Source organism: Peromyscus californicus, unplaced genomic scaffold (assembly GCF_007827085.1).
Source record: "Peromyscus californicus insignis strain IS unplaced genomic scaffold, ASM782708v3 Scaffold_22__1_contigs__length_63687245, whole genome shotgun sequence".
Classification (NCBI taxonomy): domain Eukaryota; kingdom Metazoa; phylum Chordata; class Mammalia; order Rodentia; family Cricetidae; genus Peromyscus; species Peromyscus californicus.
The window spans coordinates 44,206,775-44,231,367 of NW_026294525.1; the positions used below are offsets into that span (position 1 = coordinate 44,206,775).

General features: G+C 44.2%; 1 protein-coding gene across 7 annotated transcripts in view; it reads left to right on the forward strand.

Moving 5' to 3' along the window:
- The first annotated feature begins 3,591 nt into the window (after positions 1–3,591).
- The window catches only part of Fam184a (family with sequence similarity 184 member A), a 133,215-nt gene continuing 112,213 nt past the window's right edge, over positions 3,592–24,593 (forward strand). For all 7 annotated transcript variants that reach the window (XM_052751320.1, XM_052751322.1, XM_052751323.1 and 4 more), the window contains exon 1: positions 3,592–3,999. In XM_052751320.1, coding sequence (XP_052607280.1) covers positions 3,832–3,999 — 168 coding nt within the window. In that variant the 5' untranslated portion in view covers positions 3,592–3,831. The remainder of the gene's footprint in view (positions 4,000–24,593) is intronic.

A 24,593-nucleotide genomic window follows, 5' to 3' on the forward strand; every position in this document is an offset into this window, starting at 1 on the left:
CTCTAGATGCATAATTTCCATCCCTTCTTTTTTTGTATGATGAACATATTTAAGGTGTCAATTCCTCATGTCTCACCTAATAGGTACCATGGACTCCTCATCCACATAGTGGTCCATTTTCCTCACAACAATTATGAACCTGAAATGCAAATCCAATTATTTCATTTTTCTTGCCTAAGGCTTTTCAGGTGCTCATCCTTGTCTTCAAAATAATCTCCCCAAATCTCATTGTCAAGGCACATAAGTCTTCCTACCCATGAGTCATCTTGGCACCTGCTCTACCACACTAGTATTCTGACACCCCATTCAAACTTAGCTCTAGCCATATCACAGTACCTGATGTTTCCTAAATAGGCCATCCTCTCTCATCCTCAGGGCTTTGGCCTTGCTAATCCCAGAGCCCATTCTCTCTTCCCTCTTTATCTGAAACAAGTATCCTTCAGGAGGATAAACCTTTTTATGTGCTGTGAAGCCTCCTCAGACACTCCAAGGCCTAAGTGTACCCCTGTGGTCTAAGTGTACTCCCTGAAGTCCCTTTAAAATGGCTTAATGATGTCTGTCTTCTCCACTAGACTGTTACTTCTGGACAGATACCGATGGGCAGCCTCAATACCTGGAACTCAATAACACTTAGTGACTGCTTTTGAATAAATCTCATGATAGAAGCTGGTACTGTACAAAGACTTCTTGTTGAACTACCATCCCTCCTTTCCTCTCCTTTTGTATGCCTTCTTTAAAAGTGAGCCTCTATGTTACAGGATCACGAGCGTGTTATAGCATACTTTACATTTCTGTGTATTATTTATAATACATATAATTCTACATAAAATGACCTAGTTTATTACTTGTTCATAGGGAAGACACTAAACCCATAGAACACTGGATACCTTCTGAGCATAAAGTTTGGGGGCAGTTCTCTTGGCTTAAGGTAATGACAGCAAACACTCATGTGCCACATCCTCTTACTTCCAGGTCAGAGCTGGAAGATGCAGGTAACTGTCTCCTTTCAGAGGAATGATGGGAAAGGAGAACAGGTGCAGGGAATAAGTGGATGCTACATATTACTCTGTATTTCTAGTCCTATGGTCTTTCCACTTGATTATAGGGATAGAACCCCTAAACACCTGTCTTGCCTCAGCAAGATATGGCTACAAAAATTTAATGAGCACATTTTTATTGGAAATATGAAGGACAAGAGAAGCACCAAGCCTTCTCTGCCCCAAATTTAATGAAATAATACAAGTTTCTGTCAGGACCAAAGGAAACTCAATTTCTCAAACTCCAAAAGGCAGTCCATATATCCAGAAATGAGCTCAATCTGGACTAAAGGAGGTTTGGGGGCAGTCAGATAAAAGTTACCATTCCTCAGGCACTTGTGAAGCTGGTTCTCCTCTAACAAAAGGAGTCATTCTCTTACCTCTAACAGAAGGGACATATGACTACCGGTGGCACCTATCGGCATATCAAAGCTCATGCTGGCCTCCGGGCTCCTTCAGTAGCACAAGCACCCATTACACATTTCAAAGTCCATGCTAGCATCCTAGTCCTTACCTCTTCCCCTAACCTAAACTCCCTCCAGCTCATAGGCTTCCCTCCACTCAGCTGCTCATTCTCCTTATAACCCTGCTATTCTTGCTTTGTTTTTCTCTCTCTATGCTCTGGTTCCACTTCTCTCACCATGTTTCCTCCATTCTCCATCACCTGCTGTTCTTCTGTCTCTTGCACAGTCTTAACCTTGTTCAGTTGGCTGGCCATGTTCAGTCTACTTTCTCTCCCTGGTCTGGACTCTTCTAGATGTCCTTGGCTCTCTCTCATATGTACAATAAAAACCTCCCCCAACCATAACATGGAGGGTCATGTCATCAGTTTACACAGTTCCTGATTCTCTTTTGTTAGGACTTAAGGGGTCAGAACATGCACATGCATTTCTCATTACCTGCCCCATTCAGAACATTGGAACTAAACTCATTTTCTGGAAGGTCTGCTACTGAGGTACTGAGTACCTCACATCTGGCAAAAGTCTTACCAGTTTCAATCTTTCTTTCCTTCTGGAATTCTAACAGATTTGAAATGTTTTAGGATCCTATTCAGCTTCATTTAGTTTAGTTTAGTTTAGTTTTTGTCACATTCAGACACTTGGTTAGTTTAGTTCCCAATTTAATTTGCTAGCATTTTCAATTTTTATGTGATGGCTCCTTGCATGTTAGGGAAATCACATAAAGAGGAGGAACTCAGTTCTGCAAAAACTAAGTGTAATTCTATAAAGTGTGTTTTCCCATTAACCTAAAAGGACCTCTACTTCAACACGGAATACAAGTTTTTTTTTTTAAGTCATTTGACCTAAAGAGCAGAAGTGCTAAGAGAAGATCAGTACAAAATAATACATTTAGTATGGCAAAAAAAAGTACATGGAATGCCAAATTGACGAGCCCCCAGTCTTTAAGGGCTGACTCATTCCTTTGTTCTGCCCTCCTCTCTCTATTCCAGTCCTATTCTAATTTCCAGCCAATTATATTTCATCCGCAATTGTTCCAGGCTCCATTCTACGGAGGAAAAAGTGGGGTGCAGCTGACTGTAGAGGTACACTCCCCCACACCTTAGGCACTTGGCATTGCTTCATTCAATGTGGTGTGGCACACAGTAGGTCATCACGACCCTGAAATGGTCAAGCCTGGGTGAGTTTGAAAAGACCAGTCAAGTCTCGGATTATGGATCTCCCTCTACTTCACCTCCCACGTCTCTGGAGTGGAGGTCCTTGGCCTTAGATAAGTCCTGGATATGCCCTTTGCTGGGCCTGCACACAAGAGGCACATGCTCGGTCAAGCTGCAGGCTTGTTGCTAACCGAAGGTGACCATCAAAATCTCATCTTCTCTGGACTATTTAAAAACAAACAAACAAACAAAAAGCCAAACAAACAAAGAGAAGAATGCACACTCAGGCACAGGGCAGTAGCCAAAGCCTGTGGGCTGCTGGGACGGATTGTAAACTACAGGATTGGGTGAGGTGTGGGTTAAGGAGGTGACAGCTGTGGGTTTGCATGGTGAAAGGTAGAGGTGATGCTGCGGGACTACCGGGCTGCAGGGCTGTAAGGCCGCGTGCGACTGTGATCTGGAGGCCTCCGTGGTGCCGGGCTGCACATCGCGGGGCTGAAGAGCTGTGGAGCTGTGGGCTGAAGGGATGCAGAGTGCGGGTCTGCGTGCTGACGGCTGGAGGGTTGAGGGGTGCAGAGCGGCAGGTTTGCGGGCAGCAGAGCGGTTGCGGGGATGCTGGAGGGCTGATGGGCGGAGCTTGGCTGCGGGCTCAGGAGCTGCAGGTTGGAGGGCTGCGGGGTGGAGGGCTGCGGGGCGGAGCTTGGCTGCGGGCTGGAGAGCTGAAGGGTGGAGGGCTGCGGGGCGGAGAGCTGCGGGGCGGAGCTTGGCTGCGGGGAAATGACGTGGTCAGCCCCGCGCGCTCGCCCAGCCCTGAGCCGCGCGCCCTGGTAACGGCGCTCCGCGGCTCCCGCGTCCGCGGCCCCGCCTCCCGCCGCTGCAGCCCGCCCCGTCCCCGCCTCCCTCCGCAGCCCCGGCGGCGGCGGAGTCTCGGGGCCCGGTGGCCGCTGCTTGCGGGACGCCAGCCGCGCCGTCGCCAAGCCGGAGGGTTAGGGGGACGCGGCCGTCGCGGGCAGGAGGGAAGGCTCCGATCGCCCCGACTGGCGGGCGCGGGCCGGCGGGTCGGCAAGCGGCCACCCCCCCCCCCCCACCACCCTCGGCTGTCGCCTGCCCCGCGTCGTCGCTGCGCCAGCCTCGCCTAGCGCACGGGGACAGGTGCCCCGGCCGGGGTCTGCCGGGAAGATGGCGACCCCGGGCATGAGCTGGCAGCAGCACTATTACGGCGGCTCTGCGGCCGGGGCGGCCAAATTCGCGCCCTCGCCGGCCGCCGCGCAGATGGCCGGGCACAGCATGGACTACAGCCAGGACATGCACCTGAAAATGAGCAAGAAGATCGCCCAGCTCACCAAGGTACGGGGGTCGCGGGGGTTCGGGGCTCACCTGGCGCCGGGCGGAGGCGGCTCCTAAGAGAAGCAACAGCCAGAGTTGCCTCCTTGGCCCCGCCAAACTTGGGTGGAACGCTGGCCACCGAACTTGAGCTAGACCGCACCCCGCACCGCGAGGTTTCCAGGGCTTGCACCCCGTTGCCGACTAAGAGTCAACCAGCATAGAGCTTACCAGGGCTTACTTTCCGGGTTCCACGGTAGTAAATGGACTTTCCTGTTGCTCCGGTGTCTCTTGCCAAGGGCTGCACGAGGTACCGCGCTATGAGTACCCGGTGAAGTACTGGACCCGGTTTACCTAACATGACCCGGAATCCTCGGAGTTAATCAGTGGCTGCTCCTGGTTCCCACAGTTAACGGGAGAATAAACTTCCCGAGGTTATTCCGAGGACTGTAGGAGGGTGAAACATACCTTGCGTGCCATTTTAGGGATTTAATGAGTCATTCCTTACTTACCCTGACATAATGTCAAATAAGGTTTATTAGATGAATCACACTGTGTTTGCATTTAGTAAATGGTTCAGCTGATCAGAAGATAGTTTTCAAGAAGCCCATAGATACATCACCCGCACAGTTTTCCAACCGTAGTTGAGGGTGGTATGTCAGTTTGTGAGCTCTTTTTCTAATTTAGTAAATACTGATAATAAAGGGTGGGTCCGTGTAGATCTTACTAGCAATATAGCCCTGAGTGGAACTGATTTGTGGTTTCTGGAAGTCATTCGCTGTGACCACCTTCCATAAGACTGTTGCAGCTTTGAAGAGAGAAAGGTGGGTTCGCTGCTTGGTAATCTCCTGAGAACTGGCTCAACTCCAGAGCCCCATCATCTCATTTTACTAGAGTTTAAAGAGAGGAAAGGGAATGCTTGTGGAAAGGGAATAAAGCCAGGGTAAAAACGGTAAAGCATGTGACTGAGGATACAAAGAAAGATGCCATGAAAAGAATAAAGAATGAAGAGATGTATATAGAAGCATAGATTTAAAAAAATAAACAAACAGAAAACACGTGATCATGACTTAAGCCAAGCCAAGCAACACTACCTTTTGTGGAGTGTCTTGCTTGCTTTTTGCATTGTCTCTGCTCTAAGCACCATCTCAGAGATGCTGCATGTGCAAATTGTTACTATTTGCTTTTGTGAAGGGTCTCCAAACTCAGAACGGAAGGTGTAGGATGTAACTATAGCTACATGTTATCAGAGCATTTACAGGGTTGGAACTAAAAGCCAGGCCTCCCCAGTAGTTCCATCTTCAGAAGGCTAGTGGCCATAGTGAGGCTCATGAATATTTGTTCTGACTTTTTTTTTTAATGCTGTGTCCACAACATCCCTTTTCTTATTTTAGATTGTAACTCTTGGAAACTCTTGTAACAAACACTCGTTAAGTTAGAAGTGGGACTGTGTGGTATTTAATAAAAGCTGTTTTCTTGAGTAAACTTCTCCTCTTTCTACTCAGACTTAAATTTCCTGTTCTGTTATCAGTAAAAGCAATTCAGCCTGGCTGGCACAGGTGAGATATTAAGGACATGATCATATCTCTTTCTCGGTCTCTCAGATGTAATGAACCAGGTGCTGCTGGCCCAGCGCTTCCGTGACTGCTGAGCCTTGCCTGCATTCTGATTTCTTGTTTGTAGTTACTGTTTCTAACACCCAGTCTGCTTGAAAGTGCTGCCGCCATGTCATCCCTTGTACCAGGGTTTCTCGGTGTAACACAGTTGACGTTTTAGATCGGAGAGTTCCTTATTAGAGGGCTATCTTGTGCAGTACAGAGATGCTTAGCAGCATTCTTGCAAATTGTGGGTGCAAATTGCACATGCCTCTGCCCTGCATTTAGAAGTGACAATACACAAGTCTGCAGACATTACCAATTGTTCCCTGTGCTGGGTAGTGTGGGAGTCGAGTTGGTAAGGGATGATTACCATGGAGTTGTACTGAAATGCCTAGGAGTCCCCCCACCCCCCACCCAAGGCTGACCTTTATATTTCCTAAGATAAAGCCTGTCTAATAACAGTCGAGTAACAGGGCTCCTTCACATTCAGTCTCACAAACCCTAAAAGGCAGTGCTTCCCTTATTTATCACTTTAGAAATCATCAAATTTTGTAGTCACATTGATAAGTTTTGCACCCTGAAGACCTCTCTGCCGACTCAGCCAACCGAATCAGACTGAATTGGAAAAGCCCAGGTTTAATGGGTAAAGCGTTCGGGTGATTCCCCGCCCTGCAGAGAGGAGACTGGAATGTGAGACCAGAAGAACCATGTGTCTGTTTTCTGGGATACAGCCTAATATACCCTGTGGGAGTGGTCTTGAGCCTCTCTGGGGGAGGAGCTGTGTTTGTCAGGCTTTGAAGGGGTGAGTTTAGGGAAAGAGACTGGGGAGGGGAGTTGAGGTGGATCTTCCACCAGAACATTCCAGAGTCTTTGGGTATAGGGATGCCAGGGTGCCAGGGGTTGAGGTGGAGCGCCCACCCAAACACACATATACGTCATAAGCCAGGTATCATGAATGTGTGTATAAAAGGATTGCTAGAAGTTTGACATTCCAGGATGTCTGCTGTCTGAGGTTGTCGTAAAGAGTTGACTAATGAGTTCATGTCAGTCAGAGGTAAATTAAATAGAACTATGGTTGGAACTTGATTTTGGCTTGTGTTTCAGAATAGCATGTTGTAGAGGTAACCATCAGAATAGGGACTTGGGGTCAAAATGGGAGCTCTGTTGATAAAGTACTTGCCCGTGCAAACATGGGTATCTGCATTTGATCCCCAGCACCCACATAAAAAAGCCAAGTCCTAGCCAGGCGGTGGTGGCGCACGCCTTTAATCCCAGCACTCGGGAGGCAGAGCCAGGCAGACCCATGTGAGTTCAAGGCCAGCCTGGGCTACAGAGTGAGTTCCAAGACAGGTGCAAAGCTACACAGAGAAACCCTGTCTCGAAAAACAACAACAACAACAAAGCCAAGTGCTGCAGCATGCATTTTAAATCCCAGAGCTTGGGGAGCAGAACCAGGAGGACCCCTGTGGCTTTCTAGACAGCTAGTCTAGGTGATGCTCAAGTTTCAGGTTCAGTGAGAGACCCTGTCTCAAAAAAGAAGATGAAGAGTGATTGAGAAAGACACGTGATATCAGTCTCTGGACTCCATGCATATACATATGAGTATAGAAATGCACACGCGCGCACACACACACACACACACACACACACACACACACACACACACATACACCACCACCATCACCACTGCCATCACCACCAACAACCAAAAAGCTGAAATGGCCTCTTACCAGTGTTACAGAAGCAGCATGATTAAGAATGTGTGTTGTTGATCTCACACACTTATCTTGAGTTAGAAAGCTGGCTCCACCACTTACTTAATAGTGTGTGACCTCAAGCAAGTCACTAACTCCAAGCCTCAGTTTCCTAGGTGTAACAGAAGGAGTAATGGTACTTGGAGAGTTGTAATGGCACATATTGGGCTCTTAATTCATGTCATCACTGAAAATATTTATGTACCAACAAAGTATAAAGAAAATATGAGTAAAATATTTTTAGACATTTTTAAAGGAGTACTTTCAAGTTTAACTTATTTTTTTTTTCTTTTTTAAAGACAAGGCCTCACTACATGATTCAGACTCACCTCAAAGGAACAGTGCTTATGAGTCCTGGACTCACCGAAGGGCTTTGTTCTGCGTTTGATAGCATTATTGATACTGTATTTAATTTGAGAGTTTTCTACTCAACTCTATTTAAAAAATGTATAGCAGATCTTCTATGGAATAGCAAAATTTCAAGGCTTCACATTCTGCTTTGCTGTTTGGTTCTGCAAAGCATGCTCCAGAGATTGGACTAGCTCTGATAGGAAATAGAAGAAAATTAACTACTTTATAATGTACCTGGCGAGGCTTCTCTTGTTTCTTTCCATTTGGTCCCAGGGATCACACCCAGGGCCTTGTGAGTGCGAGACCAGCACTCTGCCTCTGAGCTGTATCCCCAACCCTTCAGCCTATTTTTAACTAATGAAAATACTCACTGTATGAATATTTGCTCAGATTCTGTTTCCTAAGAACCCAGCAGGGCAGCCTTTTCCTGGTGAGAATAGCAATTCTTAGAGCCCGTTTAATAGATGGGGATTTTACCAAGTATTAGAGCAAGCGAGAGAGAGAGAGAGAGAGAGAGAGAGAGAGAGAGAGAGAGAGAGAGAGAGAGAGAGGAGAGGAACACAGTCTCTGCTCCGTAAGTCAGGAATATTTAGGTCGTTTGTGTCAAGTTTTGCAAACGAGTGCTGAATTTGAATTGCTGGTGGATTCGCACGTTGTGGCATGTTTCTGAAATTGTTAATGACTGGCTTCTATTTTGATGTGTAAAACCCCCTTTCTGTACTTCTGTATGTTGAGTCTTTAGAGTCTTATGTAGAAAAGCAGAGCTTGGGAACGGGAAGCATGAAACAGCCTTGCTGTCCCTTTCAACTCTGCCCCTCTCCCGCATCCATACTTTAGTCCCTTTAAATTGACGTCTTAGTACCGGATCGTCTTGGGCCAGGGATGGACTTGATTTTTCTAGTTGTCCCTAGATACTATAGCTCACTCGCCAGCCACAGAAGTCTCAAGTCTGATTATTAAAATGTCCAGTGACATGCATACAATCCCGAGGGCAGATGCAGAGGTGAAGCCGCTTGTCCTCGCTCCCGCCAGGGGGGGAGGTAGGTGACTGCGGAAGGGATTCCACAGGCTTCTTTGCTTCTGGCCTGGTTTCTGCTCTTGCCCGCCCTAGTCTCCGATCCCTGTGAAGTGGCACGGAAGGAAGGGAAAAGCTAAGTTCCATGGAGTCTAACTCTGGTGCTTTCATAGCCTTGGCAAGTGTTTCCAGCTCATCTTCACCTGTGGGTCCTCCACCTCCTGCCTCCTCGGTGGCTTGAGATTTCCGCTTTAGCCTCCCCAACCATAAAAATGCATCTGAGTTCTGACTGGTTCCCTGCTCAGCCTCTTGGGGCTGGATTACCTTCATCTTCATTTTGTTATGGTCTGTTCAAGCTCCAGCCATGCCTCTTGGCCAGACCCATGCAGCTCCGTCCCAGCTTGCCGTGTGTCTCTTGCCCATACGACTCACATCTGGTCCATGGGAGGATGTAACTCGAATGTTAAATGGTCTTTAAATAAAAGAGCCCGGGGCCAGATATTGGGGTAAATGCTGAAAGATCAGAGAGACAAAGGAACAAGCCACTGCCATGTCTCACCTCACCAATTCCACGGATCCTCTGACTGAAATCCTCTGAGTCCTCACATGAAAGGCTCCAGCTGAAAAAGCCTCTAGCTGAAAGGGACGCTTCTGCCGAAAAGCCTTCAGTTCCTCTCTCCTCACACCTTCTATACCTTTCTCCACCCAGCCATCACTTGCTGTGATTAAAGGCGTGTGTGCTTCCCGGTACTGGGATTAAAAGTGTGTGCCACCCACCACTGCCTGGCTGTTTTCTCTCCTAGACTGAGTCAATCTCATGTAGTCCAGGGCGGCTTTGAACTCACAGAGATCCAGACGAATCTCTGTGATCTCCATAAAGCTGCTTGTCACAATGGTTCGCACAGGGATTAACCTGCCTCAGCAATGTTTAACCTTTAGACTTCTTCTTTCGGCATTTTAAAGAGTGCTTTGACCACCTGCTTTGGAATGCTATTTTATTGTCTTTAGCTCTGAGTAGAAACTTCTGTTTTATTAGCTTACTATTTTAGCTCATGCCTCTTTAGGTAATTGAGCTTCTGGTACACCTCATTCCGCTCATCACTTATAGTTACAACTCGCAGAAGGTAGAGAATAAGCTGAAGCTTATAATGAAAAGCTTTCAGTTTGGTTCTTAGCATCAAGTCCCTTTCTTTCAGTATGCAGCTGTGGCCTTCACACCTGGAGCTGCCCTGACCAGTTTGGTCCTTTGGGGACTTCCTTACTCTGAAGGTTTATAGTATTTATTATCTTCATTTCTGATCTGATACTTCATGATGGAAATTCATCTCTAGTGGTTATTATGGTTGTGACTATACCCATTCCCCTCATTTGGTTGTTAGTTTATCCGCCATAGGAACCATAACTTTTATTCCTGTAACCTTAATATGGAAATCTTCATACAATATAAAAGTTACTGAGTATTTATTGGGAAAGGGTGATGGTGGTGATATGAAAATAATTTTATTGTGAAGTAGAGATAGTCAGTATTTTTGAGAAATTATATCTGGTTTTTCTGGGTTGGCCAAGTTAAAATATTCTCAGCTGTTTAGATGTGCACTGGCAGGCAGTTCATTAAACTATTGGTAAGAACTATATGAACTTAATTTTGATATAAAAATACAAACTCTTTGTCTAAAATATGACATCATCATTCAGAATGCAATCGATATTTTCCTAATCAGTTTTTTTAAAGTCTTATGATTGTTTGAAGCTGTTTTTTCTATATTCCAAACCAGAATGTATTTATGTAATGCGAAAACCAGTAAAAATGTCAAGCAACTCCATTTTCTCTTCATTAAATAAAACTGATTTTCAGTTTTTATTTATTTTTATTTTTTATTTTTGAGATTATAATGACATCATTTCACCCTTCCCCCTCTTCGCTCTAACTCCTCCCACATACCCTCTTGCTCTTTCGTGTTGAATAACCCACCAGTTTGGGGGCTCTTCCGCCGTAAGATTATTACCCCCAGCTCTCGGCATTCCTTAATTGCCTGTAGTTCTTGGTCAAGGGTGGAGGCCTCCTGAGCTCTCCTGTTCCACGTTCGCATGTTTAGGTCATCGCATGTTGGCGAGCCTTCATGGATGTAGCTTCTCTGACCTTTGTAGAAGACACAATCCCACAGCAAACTTCCTGCTCCTCTGGCACTTACAGTCTTCCCACCTTCCGGCTACAAGGCTGGGCTCCACAACTCTGCATTTGGATTCCTTGTGGCTTCCTGTTTGTTGCAAAGTTAAATTTCCTTACGAAGGGTGAAGACTATACTTACCTGTGGGTATAAGGACAAATGCTTAGAATGCACTTAGGCATTATGCTGGTTAAATACACTGATTCCCCTCCAAGATCCATGACTTGGCTAGCACGGAGTAGTTGGCTACGTTTTCAGTACTTGGCATGACTTCCCTCCTATTGAGTCACTCTAAAGTCTAGTTAGAGAGTTGTTGGTTACCATCAAGGTATGTGTGACATTACTGCACCGTGAGATTTACTGTGCCATGCTGGTCATAGGCGCCATAGCTGGGTGGACTTTTGGTTGCTTCCCTCTTTGGGAAGCTTTCATGGAGCCTTCTGGTATCACGAAAGCTAGTCCTCAGGGAGGAGGCTTTAGGTCCGATCCAGCTCGGGTCCCCTGGGTGCTGTGTCCAAAGTACACGATGTCTTTGGTAGTAGAGGTGTACCTTCCACCTCTGGGAGGCAACTGAGGTGACGGCAGCAGCTTATAGTGTTTGGGAGTCTCTAACACCACCCTGCAAAAGATGAGTTCTCGTGCCTGGTGTTGGGGCCTTTGTTAGATTGTCTCTGGCTCTTGGGGGAAGGGTTGTCAGCCCAGATGGGAAAATTTCATTTGAACTATGTATGTATATGTATATGTATATGTATATGTATATGTATATGTATATGTATATACAGACTCATGCATTATAGGTATTTTTAGGTAGATATACGATAATATGATTACTTACAACTTTTTCAGACATCCTTACTGTTGTTTTGCCCTCCTCCCCCTTCTGTATTTATCTCCCTCCCTAATTAAAGCCCCCTCCCCACTTTCCCATTTGCCCCTTCAGGTCACCTGTACCCTGCTCTTCCTCTCTCTGTTGTCCCCTCACCCACACACTGATCCCTTTTACTTTCCTGGATTCTGCATTTCCTGTACTACTCGGGTTATATAGTTACTTTTACTATTTTTAAGAATTAGAACCAAAAAACCAAAACACACAAAAAACCAAAAACTGGGCAGTGGTGGTGCACGATTCTAATCCCGGCTCTCAGGAGGTAGAGGCAGGAGGATCTCTGTGAGTTCGAGGCCAGCCTGGTCTACAGAGTGAATTTCAGGACAGCCAGGACTGTTTCACAGAGAAGCTCTGTCTCAAAAAACAAACAAACAAACAAACAAAACAAAACAACAACACAAAAGAATTAGATACTGCTGCATTATAATGTCTACTTTGGGTTTCTGAGCTACTGCTGTAAGTGGCCTCATGGCATAAACATCTGGCTGTTTCAGCTTAGCACTGGCACACGCCAGATGCAGCCTCCTCCTTTATCCCATGCTCCCCTGCAGCCCTGCCATTGTCTTGTGCAGTAGCGTGGATATAATCTTCTAGTCACAGCTGAGTGGATTAATTTCTGTGATTTTACTAATGCATACAAAAGCATGATACACAGATAGGTTTAGTAGTGTGGCCCCGTAATCCTAGCATTTGGGAGCTGAGGCAGGAGGTTCACGATGAGCTTGAGACCGACTTTAGTTACATGGTGAGTTCCAGGCCAGTCTGGGCTCCATAGCAAGTCCCTGTTTCAAAATTAAAACAAATGAAAAATCAAAATATCCTATTAATTGTCCAAATTTAAGGGAATGGGGAGGGTAGAACTGCCTTTTACAGTTAAAGGAAACTCTAGACAGAAATTTTAGACTCTAGATGGCTTTAACCACTCATTTAACAGACACAGAAGTTGAGGATCCAAAATTATGGGACAGTTATGCGGCCTGTCAGGACTTGAGCTCAGATCTCCAGATTGCTCTGAGTGAGCAGCTGAATTTACAAGTCTTTTTTCTCAGTGTTTTCCATCCTCCCAGTTTTAGTTAAGAGGTCAGTTAGTGTTTTCTTTATTGGAACTATATTTTGCACACCATCCAAATCAACAGATATTTGTTAATATTGAGTCCAGTCCTCCTCTTACCCACACTGTAGAAATTTTCAAGATTTAAGGCTGGGAAGAAAGTTAAGTTGGTAAAGCATTTGCTGCATAAACATCATACCTGAGTTCGGTGTCCTGAACCCATGTAAAAAAAAAAAAAAAAGCTAGGCATGGTATGATATGCCTGTAATCCCAGAACCAGTGAGGCAAAGATAGGCGGATAGGTGGATCCCTGAGGCTCACTGGTCAGCCAGCCTAGCCTAATTGATGGGTTCTAAGCCAAGGAAAGACCCTGTCTCCTCTCTGCTCAGTAAATGTCATAGTATTTTTGTGTTTTTATTGACAATGACTAAATTGCAGACTTACAAAACTGTTAATTGAAAACTAGAAAACTTTCAGGGTTTTTTTTTTTTTTATCACTTTATTCCTTTGTTCTGTTTGCTTACAAAAACCTTGTATCCTTATCTCCTTACCAATTCCTTAAAAAGAGTTATGAATGATAAGTTGGTATATGTATTGAAGTAACCAGTTTAATTGGATTATGTTAGTTGCTATTCTCCAAGTCCTAAAATTTTTCTGAAAATTTTTGGACCTCCTCCATTTGAGATGGGCATGAAGAGTAACCTGGGTCCGTAATACCAGTTAGGTGCTGGATAGCAAAGTGGACCCATTGATGAGATGCTGCCATTTTCCATGCCAGCCAGTCCTGTGAGATTCCAACAACAAAACAAAAATCCCTCTGTGAACATCCAGATGAAGTTAGTCTGATGCTGTGAAACGAGACTGATGTGCACAATGGGAATTTGCCCCGCACAGCTGATTTTTCACTGTAGAAAGTCCCCATCTTGCAGATCCTTTGTGAATAAAAAGGATATTAAATAATGTCACAGTTGGTGCACAGTAGGCCTTTTTGGAGGTAGACACCTGCAGGGAACATTTGTTAACTGAATTTAGGGTTAAAAATGGAAAACGGTGTTATAAATGATAGCTTGATGAAGGGTGGGGGGGATGCTACCATCTGGTTCATTTTCTGTTTCAAGCCTGTTCCAGCCACAGTAACTCTTAGATTTACCTAGTAACCAAGTGGCTCTTTGAAATATTACACATGCGTTTCTCTTATCCAAAATGCTTGAATTAGAAGTATTTCAGTTTCTCACGGGTTTTATTTGTGTTTTTATTTGGTCATATTTGCACAGACTTTCCTCCTGGTCAAACATCCCAACCTTAAAAAGTCCAGAATGCTTCAAAATTCAAAGTGTTTGAGTTACATGACAGTGTTCAAGAAGTTTTTAAGAGTCGAGCACAGTGACATGTGCCTCTCGGCTGGACTATGAGTGAAAGTTAGGCAGGAGGATTACTTGAGCTCATGAATTTCAAGTACATCTTGGAAAATGTGCTGAGACACCCCCTACCCCCCACCAGGGAGAAAAACAATCAAAATGCTACTGGGATTTTGGAATAGTTCAGGTTTCACTGTTCAGATTAAAGATCTTTCTTTACCTTGTTCGCCAGTCACTTCATGTATAACAGTGAATTTTGGAATTGTCAACTTTTGCAAGCAGGGGATTGCCAGTTGTGGTCAGTATTTTGGTGTAATTAACGTCTGAAACCGAAGCCCATATTGTAGAAAATATTTTCTTAGCTACTGCTAAGCTCCATCGACCAACAGTTGTCATTTGTAGACTTTGAGCTTCTGTCATTGAATCAATCCTTCAGCTTTCCCACCGAAACTTTATCAAAAAGATGTAAGAAGTCTAGTTGAATGTGTACGTGTGTGTCCCGTTTCTCCTGTTACTGTCACTTTGTTGAAGACACGGAATCTCAAAGCTCTGTAGTGCCTACAGAGCTGGAAAAACGGGTCAGTGGTCGACTGTGGCCTGTGGGGTGGGTGTTTCAGAGCTAGCCGCTGTGGGCTGCCTCCCATGTCACAGAGCAGATAGCATTTCTAAGCACCCGTTCAAGTTGTCAGTCGGCACCTCATTATTTATGTACACCATGTCTAGATTGAAATTTAGAGGTTTGAAAGTAAAACATCATTCCATAATTAGACTACCAAATATGTTTGATAATTTTAGTAAAATACTGGAATAATTTCTTATCTAATATTGGAGAATAAGTTGTGTTTTAGTTAACTGGAACTTACCTAGAGATGGATAATTTCCTACCTTCTAACCTAATGTGTTTTAAAAACATTATTTGTAAGTTAACTATGGTTCTTTGTCATCCCCAAGTATGACTCTTACTATAGGATATTAAGCCAAAGTTATGCTAATGCCATTAAGCTAAGCCTATAAATCAGGAGTATCCAGACTGCATGCAACCCAGGATAGCTATCCATGTGCCCCAACAAAAAAATTGTAAACTCACTTAAAGCATGATGAGATTTTGTTGTTGTTGTAATTTTCTTTAATTTCTTTAATTCCTTTACATAATCCTTGAGTGTGTGTGGTTACCGCTCTAAAGGTGGTGGGACCTGGGAGAATAGAATCTAGAAATGAGTCAGACTAAAGGCTCATACAATAGCCATCTTTATTTGGAACATCAGACAATCTATAATCCGAGGGTTGAGAAAAGTCACATGAGTAAAGTTCTCATGAGCTCAAGCTGTATATAATCACAAGGACAGGCTGCACATGGCAAAACAATAGCAAATTGTAATGAATAATCTGAGGTAAACTCACTCCTGTCTGCTACACCTGGGAGGAGCATGAAAACACATTCCAAGAACAATTCCCTGTTTTTGAAGAAATTGAAGTCACAAGACTCTTGTCTTGTTTTCTCACAAGCACTCAGAATTTCCCCTCACAGGACTCCATTCTTGGACTGTATTCTGACAAGTATGAGCCTCACAGATGATGACATCATCTTTCAGTGTCCAAAGGCTGGGCACTAAAACATATTTTGTTCATTCCCCTTTTATTTGGCATTTCTCACTTGCTTATCAATAAGGTACAAAATTGAATATGCACATTTCCTACCATGGCCTTTCCAGTTGCACAGATGTTGCCTGCTGTGGAGAGTGGGTGTTTGTAGGTGCAGACTGAGTATCTCCAACCTCAGATACTGGAGGCCACAAGTCTCTCATGTTGAACTGTTTTAGATTTTGGAATATAATTTGCATATATGTAAGGTTGGGACCCAAACTTTAACATGAAACTCACTTATGTTTAATATATACTCAGACTCAGTAGTGGTAAGTTTTTGAGATATTTTTGGTACATCTGCATTTTGACTGTGACGTGTCACATGAAGTCAGGTTTGGAAATGTAGCAGCATTGCTCAGTGTGCAGAAAGCCTCATATTTTGGACTTTTACATTGGAAATGCTTAGCCAACATTTGTGTTAGTCACCTTGCCTAAGCTTGATTTCTACAAGATTTCGTTTCTTTCAGAAAATATTTTGTGATTAAATACAGCAGAGGATTCTTACTCTTAGATATTAAATGTCAACCAAGTGTTGTGATGGGTAGTGGAGTATACTTCAGTGTGAGTTTACGTGTGTTAATGATCTACTGAGAACATGAAAGGGGATAACAAGACAGAAGTGGAATTTAGAGGTACATGTGTTTATTTAATCTATTCAGTGTCTTCATAAACATTGAACTAAGCACTATTAATTACTTATTTCTATTAATTTGCTATCCCATATTGGATTATATGTTTTTTTCTGATTTTTATTTGACAATGTAATAGGAATATGCTGATCATAGATATCATAACATTTATTAATAAATTATGACAAGTCCTACATATACTACCATGGACAACTTTTTCTATTTGATTTGGTTCTTATTTGGTAGCAGTTATGTATAAGCTCTCCCCAGGCAAAGAGTCTTTGCTTCTTAAACACTTCCTTATTAAGGTTTTGATGCCCTAGTTAGTACATTCAGTGGTTACAAATCTCCGTGTGTGTTTGGCCAGGGAGTAGGAGGAGTGGAGGGGAGCCTCAGTGTATCTGTGTGAGATCTGGATTTCCATGAGCAAGCCAGAGAGCCCCCTAGGAAAGCCTGTTCAGCAGTGATCATCAGAGGGTCAGAGCCATTGTTGCCTTAGCTCTTCGTGGATATGTCTTATGACTAACGCAGGTGTTGCCTTTCAGTAAACGTTTTCACCTCTCCGAACCTCGTTATAAACTGACAGTAACAGAGCCCACCGCACACAGTTACTGCAAAGGTCAAATGAGATCATTTATGTAGGCGAGGGGCGGCCAGTAAATGTCAAACCCTGTGTGCTCCAGTCCTTTCCCCTCAGGCTGAGCCTCTGCCAACACCTCCTCTAACACACAGTGTGTTTTTGCACAGGGTCTCTGGGATGCAGGGATGTTTTGCATTATTGGGGACCAGGGCTAACAGCAAAGGCCGCGGAGTAATGAAAATCCGGTCAGTTCTCTGTTACTCAAAGCAGTTCACATTCCATGCTCTGTGTTCTCTGGCAAATTAGAATGAGGTTGGTGACAACCCTGTCATGTCCTCAGCAAGTCAGCACATGGTGCCTTTGTTTATGTCTGCCTGAAACACTGCGCATTGTTGGTTCGTTAACACTGAATTCGCTCTGTAATTCATGTCCAAATGGAGCTTATCTAACACACCGTAAGTGCTAGATTTGGAGTTACGTAGACATTTTAGCAGGAAGGTAACTTCACAAATAGGAAGTCCGCTGTATCTAAAGACAGGCAGGATTTTGCATCTCCTTACCCCGGCCCTGGCTTTCAGCTGGTGTTATGGGTCTGTGTGACTGTGACTGTTACTACCACCCTAAACACTCTGCTATTATTGCCACTGTGGCTCTTGTTATTTCCCCAAACAGTTGGAGTGGAGCGCATAGAAGGGCTCAAGGAGGCAAGAGTACTACTCATGTTTTCTGTGAGTTGCCAGTCAGCTGGGCCAGGCTACAGTCAGAAGTATGCTACAAAATTACATTCAGATCTGCTCCTTGCGTGTTAATTTTATCTGTCACAAGGCCCTACTTCAGAAAAAGTGACACAATGTATAATTTATTTCAAAGCCCAGAATGAGGGTCAGTGACATGGTTCAGAGGATAAAAGCCTTGGCTACCAAGGCTGGCAACCCGAGTTTGATTCGTGGAACCCACGTGGTGGAAGAAGAGAACCAGGTCCCACAAGCTGTCCGCTGATCTCCACGTGTGCACTGTGGCGTGTGCCCTCGCTACACTCACACACATAAATAAATAACTTAAAAGACAAACACAGAGCCAACGCTTTAACTCTGTTCTGTCACTTTAGTTTTATTTAAATAAAGCCATGTCTTCCGTGCTCATCATTTGCTTAGAATATATCTGCATTTGCTTCCTTCCCAGTGTTCTGCGTGTGTGGGAGTTGGTTTTGTTAAAAGTCTTTGTAAGTATATAAAGATACCTAGAAATCTTGTAGTTTGAGTCTGTCACACTTTTGATTGGGTGGGTTAGGGACTAAATTTATGCGGTATATAGGAAACTTAAAAAAAGACAATTCAAGTATAGACAGTCTCAGGCTTGTGGTTTTAGTATCTCTCCACGCAGTTGTCTTCTTCGATGATCTAGGGCGGGCACCATTTTCTCTTGTCTAGGGAGAGATCCCTGGGCCTCTTTCACAGTAGGCAGTGTTCTACCTCTGAACTCAGTTCCTGGTCAGCCCTTTTGATATTTTTAATAGTCGCATCTGCCTTCTCTTTCTGATCTCAATCACCTTGTGCTTTTAAAAAACACTGATGAGAGCTGGGAAGATGGCTTCAGTGAGTAAAGGCATTGGCTGCCAACCACGACACCCTGAGTTCAGTCTCAGAAACTGCACAGTCGACTGAGAGAACCGACTCCCATAAGTTGTCTTCTGATGTCCACACATATGCCATGGCATCTGTGCCCACACCCACATAGATCCACAAATGAAATAAGTAAATAAATATAGTCAAATTTTAAAAATCACTGATGAGGGACGGGGACATGTTATACTATCTGTGAACATGCACACATGCACATTCAAAAAATACTGATAAAAGACTTCGGATCAGAGTACTTTGTGCTAATTAAGGAGTTAAGAAAGTCATCTGACCTGAAGTAAATAATAATTTGACTAGAAGCCAAGCCTCTTGCCTTAATGTTACACTTTCTTTAGAACTATGTATACTCTGAACCCCCGACTGTAGCATGAATTTAAAAGTTCTTATTAATAAAAACAAACCCAGAGCCAGGTATTGGGGTGAACACTGAATGATCAGAGAAACAGAACAAGCCACAACCACCTCACCTTGCCAATTCCTCAGCTGATCCTGTTTTCTCAGACTGGAAGCTTCTGAGCCCTCATCCAAATGGGTCTCAGCTGAACTGTGCTGCTCAAAAGCCTAAAAGCTTAACCAGGCTCTACTTCCTGGTCCTCACGCCTTATATACCTTTCTGCTTCCTGTCATCACTTCCTGGGATTAAAGGTGTGTGTCACCATGCCTGGCTGTTTCCAGTGTGGCTTTGAACTCAGAGAGATCCAGGAGGATCTCTGCCTCTGGAATGCTAGGATTAAAGGCATGTGTGCCACCATTTGCTGGCCTCTGTATCTAGTGGCTGTTCTGTTCTCTGACCCCAGATAAGTTTATTAGGGTGCACAATATTTTGGGGAACACAATATCACCACAGCCGACCCTACGCCACCATTGCTATTTGCTTTCTTTATTTCTCTTTTTCATTTCTGTGGAGCATTTTACAGGAATCTATAGCTGATGGCAGAATAGTGTCTCCCTACAAAAGAGACAACATCTCCATCCTCATAGAAACTCAGAGTGTGCGATCATCATTTCCAGATGTGATTAGGAAACTTGAGACGGGTGATTACCCTTGATTATTCTGTTGGGGAAGAATAATCTCAAGATACCCTCTCAGTGAGAGAGGGAGATGGAGGGGCAGCGGCAGGGTGAGAGTATGCAGAGATGTTGACTAGCCTCTGCTGAGTTTGAAGCAGGAAGCAGGGGGCACAAACCAAGGACTGCAGGTGGCTTCTAAAATATGGAAAAGACAAGGAAAGAAGCCCGTGTGAGCATCCATACTTAGCCCAGGAAAACTGCAGATTCCCGAACTCCAAAGTTATAAGATGAGCAACTTTGGGTCGTGTTGAAGCCACTGGCTTTGTGGTTAAATCATTAATTACAGTAGTTGTAGGAAAGTAATGCCAGGACTTACATGCAGTTTTATTTGGTCAGTTGGTTTTACTGAATTCTCTGATGGTGCTGTGTTTGGATATTTTTTTCCATTGTACTTTTCTATACATATTGAGGGAGATGCAGCCTTCTACTCTACTGAAACTAGCTTTGCTAGCACACTGAAGTTATTTGTCTACGCAGAAGCTGGTGTGTGTGTCTGTCTGTCTGTCTGTCTGTCTCTCTGCCTGCCTGCCTGCCTGCCTGCCTTCCTCTCTCCCTCTCTATTTTAAATTCTGTAATTTTTTTTGCAACTTAACTTTTTATTGATTCTTTGTGGATTTCACATGATTCATCTTGATCCCACTAATCTCTCTGTCCCTTCCCATCTGCCCTCTACCTTTGCAACCCCCATCCCCAGGATAAAACACAATAAAATTTAAAAGAAAAGAGAAAAAAAGAAAGAAAAGAAAAATCTCATTGTGGAAACTGTAGTGTGACACAATGAGTCACACTGTTCTTTAGTCCATATATTGTTACTTGCAAGTGTTCGTTGCAATGAGTCATTGATCTGGTTTGAGATCTCTGGTTTTTGCTACATCATCAATACTGGGCCCTCACTGGGACACCTCTTGGATATCCTATGTTGTCCTGTGTCATAGAGATCCTGTAACTTTGGGTCTGAAGGACCAGCTCCTTCACTTGCTCCAGCAGATGATAGATGGTGTGGATGATGGGATGGACAGACTCATAGCTCTAGTCTGAGTCTGGGTGGTTGCTGGGTTGGTGCGCCCTCTAGCTCACCTTCACCCTCAACACCAGGGTGAGCTCTCTAGTACTGCCCTGGCTAGTCCATCCTATGTAGTGAGCAGCAAGGGACAGGGCTGATTCTCCTGCTCTCATGTCCTCGGGTTGGCTCACCCAAACCTACACCACCAGAGCCAGCTCTACTGTGTTGCCTAGGTGAGGTATAGGGGCCACTCTCCCTAAGGCTGCAGCTGGTGAGAGGCAGAGCAGCTCTCCTGCTCTAGGTACTTCAGGGATGGCTCTCTCACCTGTAGCAAGCTTTCTTGTTGGACTTTATTTGGACTGCCAGCCCACAAATAATGACCCAGAGACTTATTATTAATTATGGAAGCTTGGCCTTTAACTTAGGCTTGTTTCAACTAGCTCTTATAACTTAAATTAACCCATAGTTTAAATCTGTGTTCTGCCATGGGGCGTTACTTCTCTTCCATCTTGCACTTCCTGTCTTCTCTCCATCTCTAGCTGGTGACTCCTCCTTTCTTCCCAGAGTCCTCTCTGTCTCTGGAAGTCCCACCTAGCCTCTTCCTGCCTAGCTATTGGCCATTCAGCTCTTTGTTAAACCAATCAAAAAGCACCTTAGCAAAGACATGTCTTTACAGGGTAAACAAATATTCCACAACACCCACCTACCACAGGTCCAGGGGTATTGAGGGGAGGGTTCTCTCCCTTGCCCATACCACCATATGGTAGATGAGGGGCAGGGTCTGGTCTCACACTCACATTCTCAGTCTGACTTACACATGCCTCCATCAATGGGGTCAGCTCTACTGTGTTGCTTAAGTGAAGGGCGCATTTTCCCTAGTTCTGCATCTGGTGAGTGGCAAGGTACAAGGGGGGAAGGAGGGAATCTTTCCCTCTCACTCTATCACATGGCAGACAAGGGGTGCAGGGCCAGCTCTCCCATTCTCACGACCTCAGGGCAGGCTCACTTGTGCCCCCACCAGCAGGGTCGGCACTATTATGGTGCCTGGGTGAGGTGCAGGGCCTGCTCTCCTGAGTACTGTAGACGATGAGGAGCAAGGGAGGTCAGGGCATCTCTTCACCACCCATCCCACATGACAGATGAGATATGGGACTAGCTCTCCCACACTTACGCCCTTGAGGTCAGCTCACCCATATGGTCACCAGCAGGGTCAGGTATCATTTGTTCTTTAGGATAGCCTTCTCCTTAGCTCTCATGAATACATTGTTGCTTCTCTGTCTCAAGTAGATCTTCTTGATAACACATAGAAATCAAGGAAACTAATTGGAAAGCTGATAAAGTGATATTAGTGAGAAATTTTTGAGACCTTAAATTAAAATAGTGGCAAAGAAAGAGAAGATTTGAGAAATATTTCAGAGCTCAGCATGTCAGGACTTTGTGACAATTTGTTGTAGGGGAAGATTGAGATAGACAGGTCTGTTGCATATTAGGTGCTTAAATATTTGATGAATGAAGGAGAGAATGACTACATAGGTATTATTAATAAAGGTAGCAGCAAGAAGAATGTATATTAGTTATCTATTGCTAGGTAACAAATTATCCCAGCAACTGAGCAGCTTAAAGTAACAAACATTTAATATCTCACACAAATTCTAGGGTTTATTTCATAGATGTTATTTAGCTGGTCCGTTCTGGTTCAAGGCTTCTCATGAAGTTGGCCAGGCCTGTGGACACTGAAGAGTTGACTGTAGGAAAATTTCTTCCAGGTGAGTTCATTATATGGCTGTGTTCTGTGTAGTCCTGAGAATGACCTATGATAGCCATGCGTTTGCATTCAAATGAGTGAGTTTGATAAGTTGAGGGGTCCAAGCAGGGAAATAAACCAAGCTGCACAAAGAGGTAAGAATAGAAACCTGATGCAGATTGACTTTTTCAGCCTGGATCAGACTTCAGATTAGTCTAATAAGTTCCAGTTTATTTCCAATGTACTTAAGCCCTGCATAACTTGAAAAAGGGTTTTCTGGTGTAATACAATCCCCGTTGCACAAGGAAATATAATTACATTGAAACTCAACTCAACTCAGGGTACAAGTCATTTCCTCCAAGAAGATAGGTTCTGGAAATATACTACTATGGAGGAGCCCCAAAACAGCTTGACCACACAGCAGCTGTGACAGGCTTCGGGGCCTAGACACAGCTTCTGTGACAGGTTTGCTGACAGGCAACACCCAGATCCAGGAAAAGCCTTAAACTGATACCATCCAGGGATCCACCTAGGGATGAGGAAGTACCTGACATCCCAAACATTCCAACCATTAGATAAGGTGGCCAGATGCCCTGGAGTCTAGCACACACCTATTTTTGTTTTACAGATACCCCTAGACAATTGTCAGCCAATCAGGGTCCTGAACCCTGGAAATCCCCTCACCCCAACTTCTGCTATGATAAAAACTCCACCCCACCTGAGCTCAGGGCTCTGGGCTCTCTGCTCTCACGGCTGTGTTGGACAGACAGAGGGACCAAGCTCTGGAGCTGGAAATAAAGGCTCTTTGCTTTTGCATTCGGGATTTGGTCTCCATGGTGATCTTCTGGGGGTCCCCACAATCTGGGCATAACACTACCTGTACTAGCTTAAAGGCCTAACTGCCTGGCCTGGTCTTGGTCATACGATTAGCTTAGAAGTCATTTGGGCTATTAGCCACATCTGATCCTGGTTGTGGGAGCGTGGGGGAACCTCTGGCTATAAGGGTCATTTAGATTACTAGTCACCTGTGGTCTTGATTGTAAAAGCTTAATATGGCCTGGCCCAACAGATAACATGACCATCAGGTTGTTAATAACTTCCAATTCTCAGTTTCTGGATGGAAAAACAGGTTGTTGATCTTTCCTATTGGAAAGACAATCCTGTGTGCTTAACATTCCTGGTTTCTCTGGAGATCTATGGGCTGAAGGATCTTCATGCTATGCTCCCAACCTTAAGCATATCTTAAACAAGAGTAAAGGAATAAATAGCAAGTAGCAGGTAGAGAAAAGCAGCAGATAAATAGTTAAAAAACCATTAAAGCAGTAGTCTACAGTGATGATCCAGCAGAGATGACTGGAGTAGCCTGATTGAGACAGCAAACAGAAGTAATGTCATCATATTGGGCCTTGTAGACACCCAGCAGAAATGACTGGAGAAGTTGAGGCAGTCACCTGGAGTTCCTGATTGAGTTTTCTCTTCATGGATGAGCTTCCCATGGCTGAACTTCTGGCTTCCCATCTCCATTGCAGACATTTTATATCATGGGATAAACAATAATAACTTCTGTTGGAAATGGTTTACCTTTTAGCTGTTCCCAAGGGCACATTGTTTTCAATATTGGACTGTTTTCTCTGTTCTCTTCCCTCCCTGTGACAGAATTAGGGAATTCAGCCCTGCGCAGGGAGTCTTGGAGGACATTTTGAGGTAAACATGTGTGGATCTGAAATGTGAGGATCAACCCTGTTTCCAGAGACATTTTTTTTTTTGTCGTGAGTTTAAACAGCATGGAACAGTTTACCAACACACTGTATACTGTAAGCAAGAAACTTTAAATCTTGAATGGGTCTCTCTAGGGCAGGAGTCAGGGGAAGACAAGATGAAAACAATCATCTCTGTACAACGATAAAATGACATATCATTTCCTTTGGTGTGTTTCGTGATTACAGGGACCAGCCATTTTACAATGGAGGAGGCATCTATACAAATATTTGCATTTCTCTGCAGTTTTGTGAAAAGGGCTGTTGTTTGTCATGTTGATGGAGAAGAGGGGTCAGGATTACTCCAGAACCTGAGTTTTGCTTGGTAAGTGTAGCAATTGAACCGGTTTAAAAAACATTAAAGAGCTT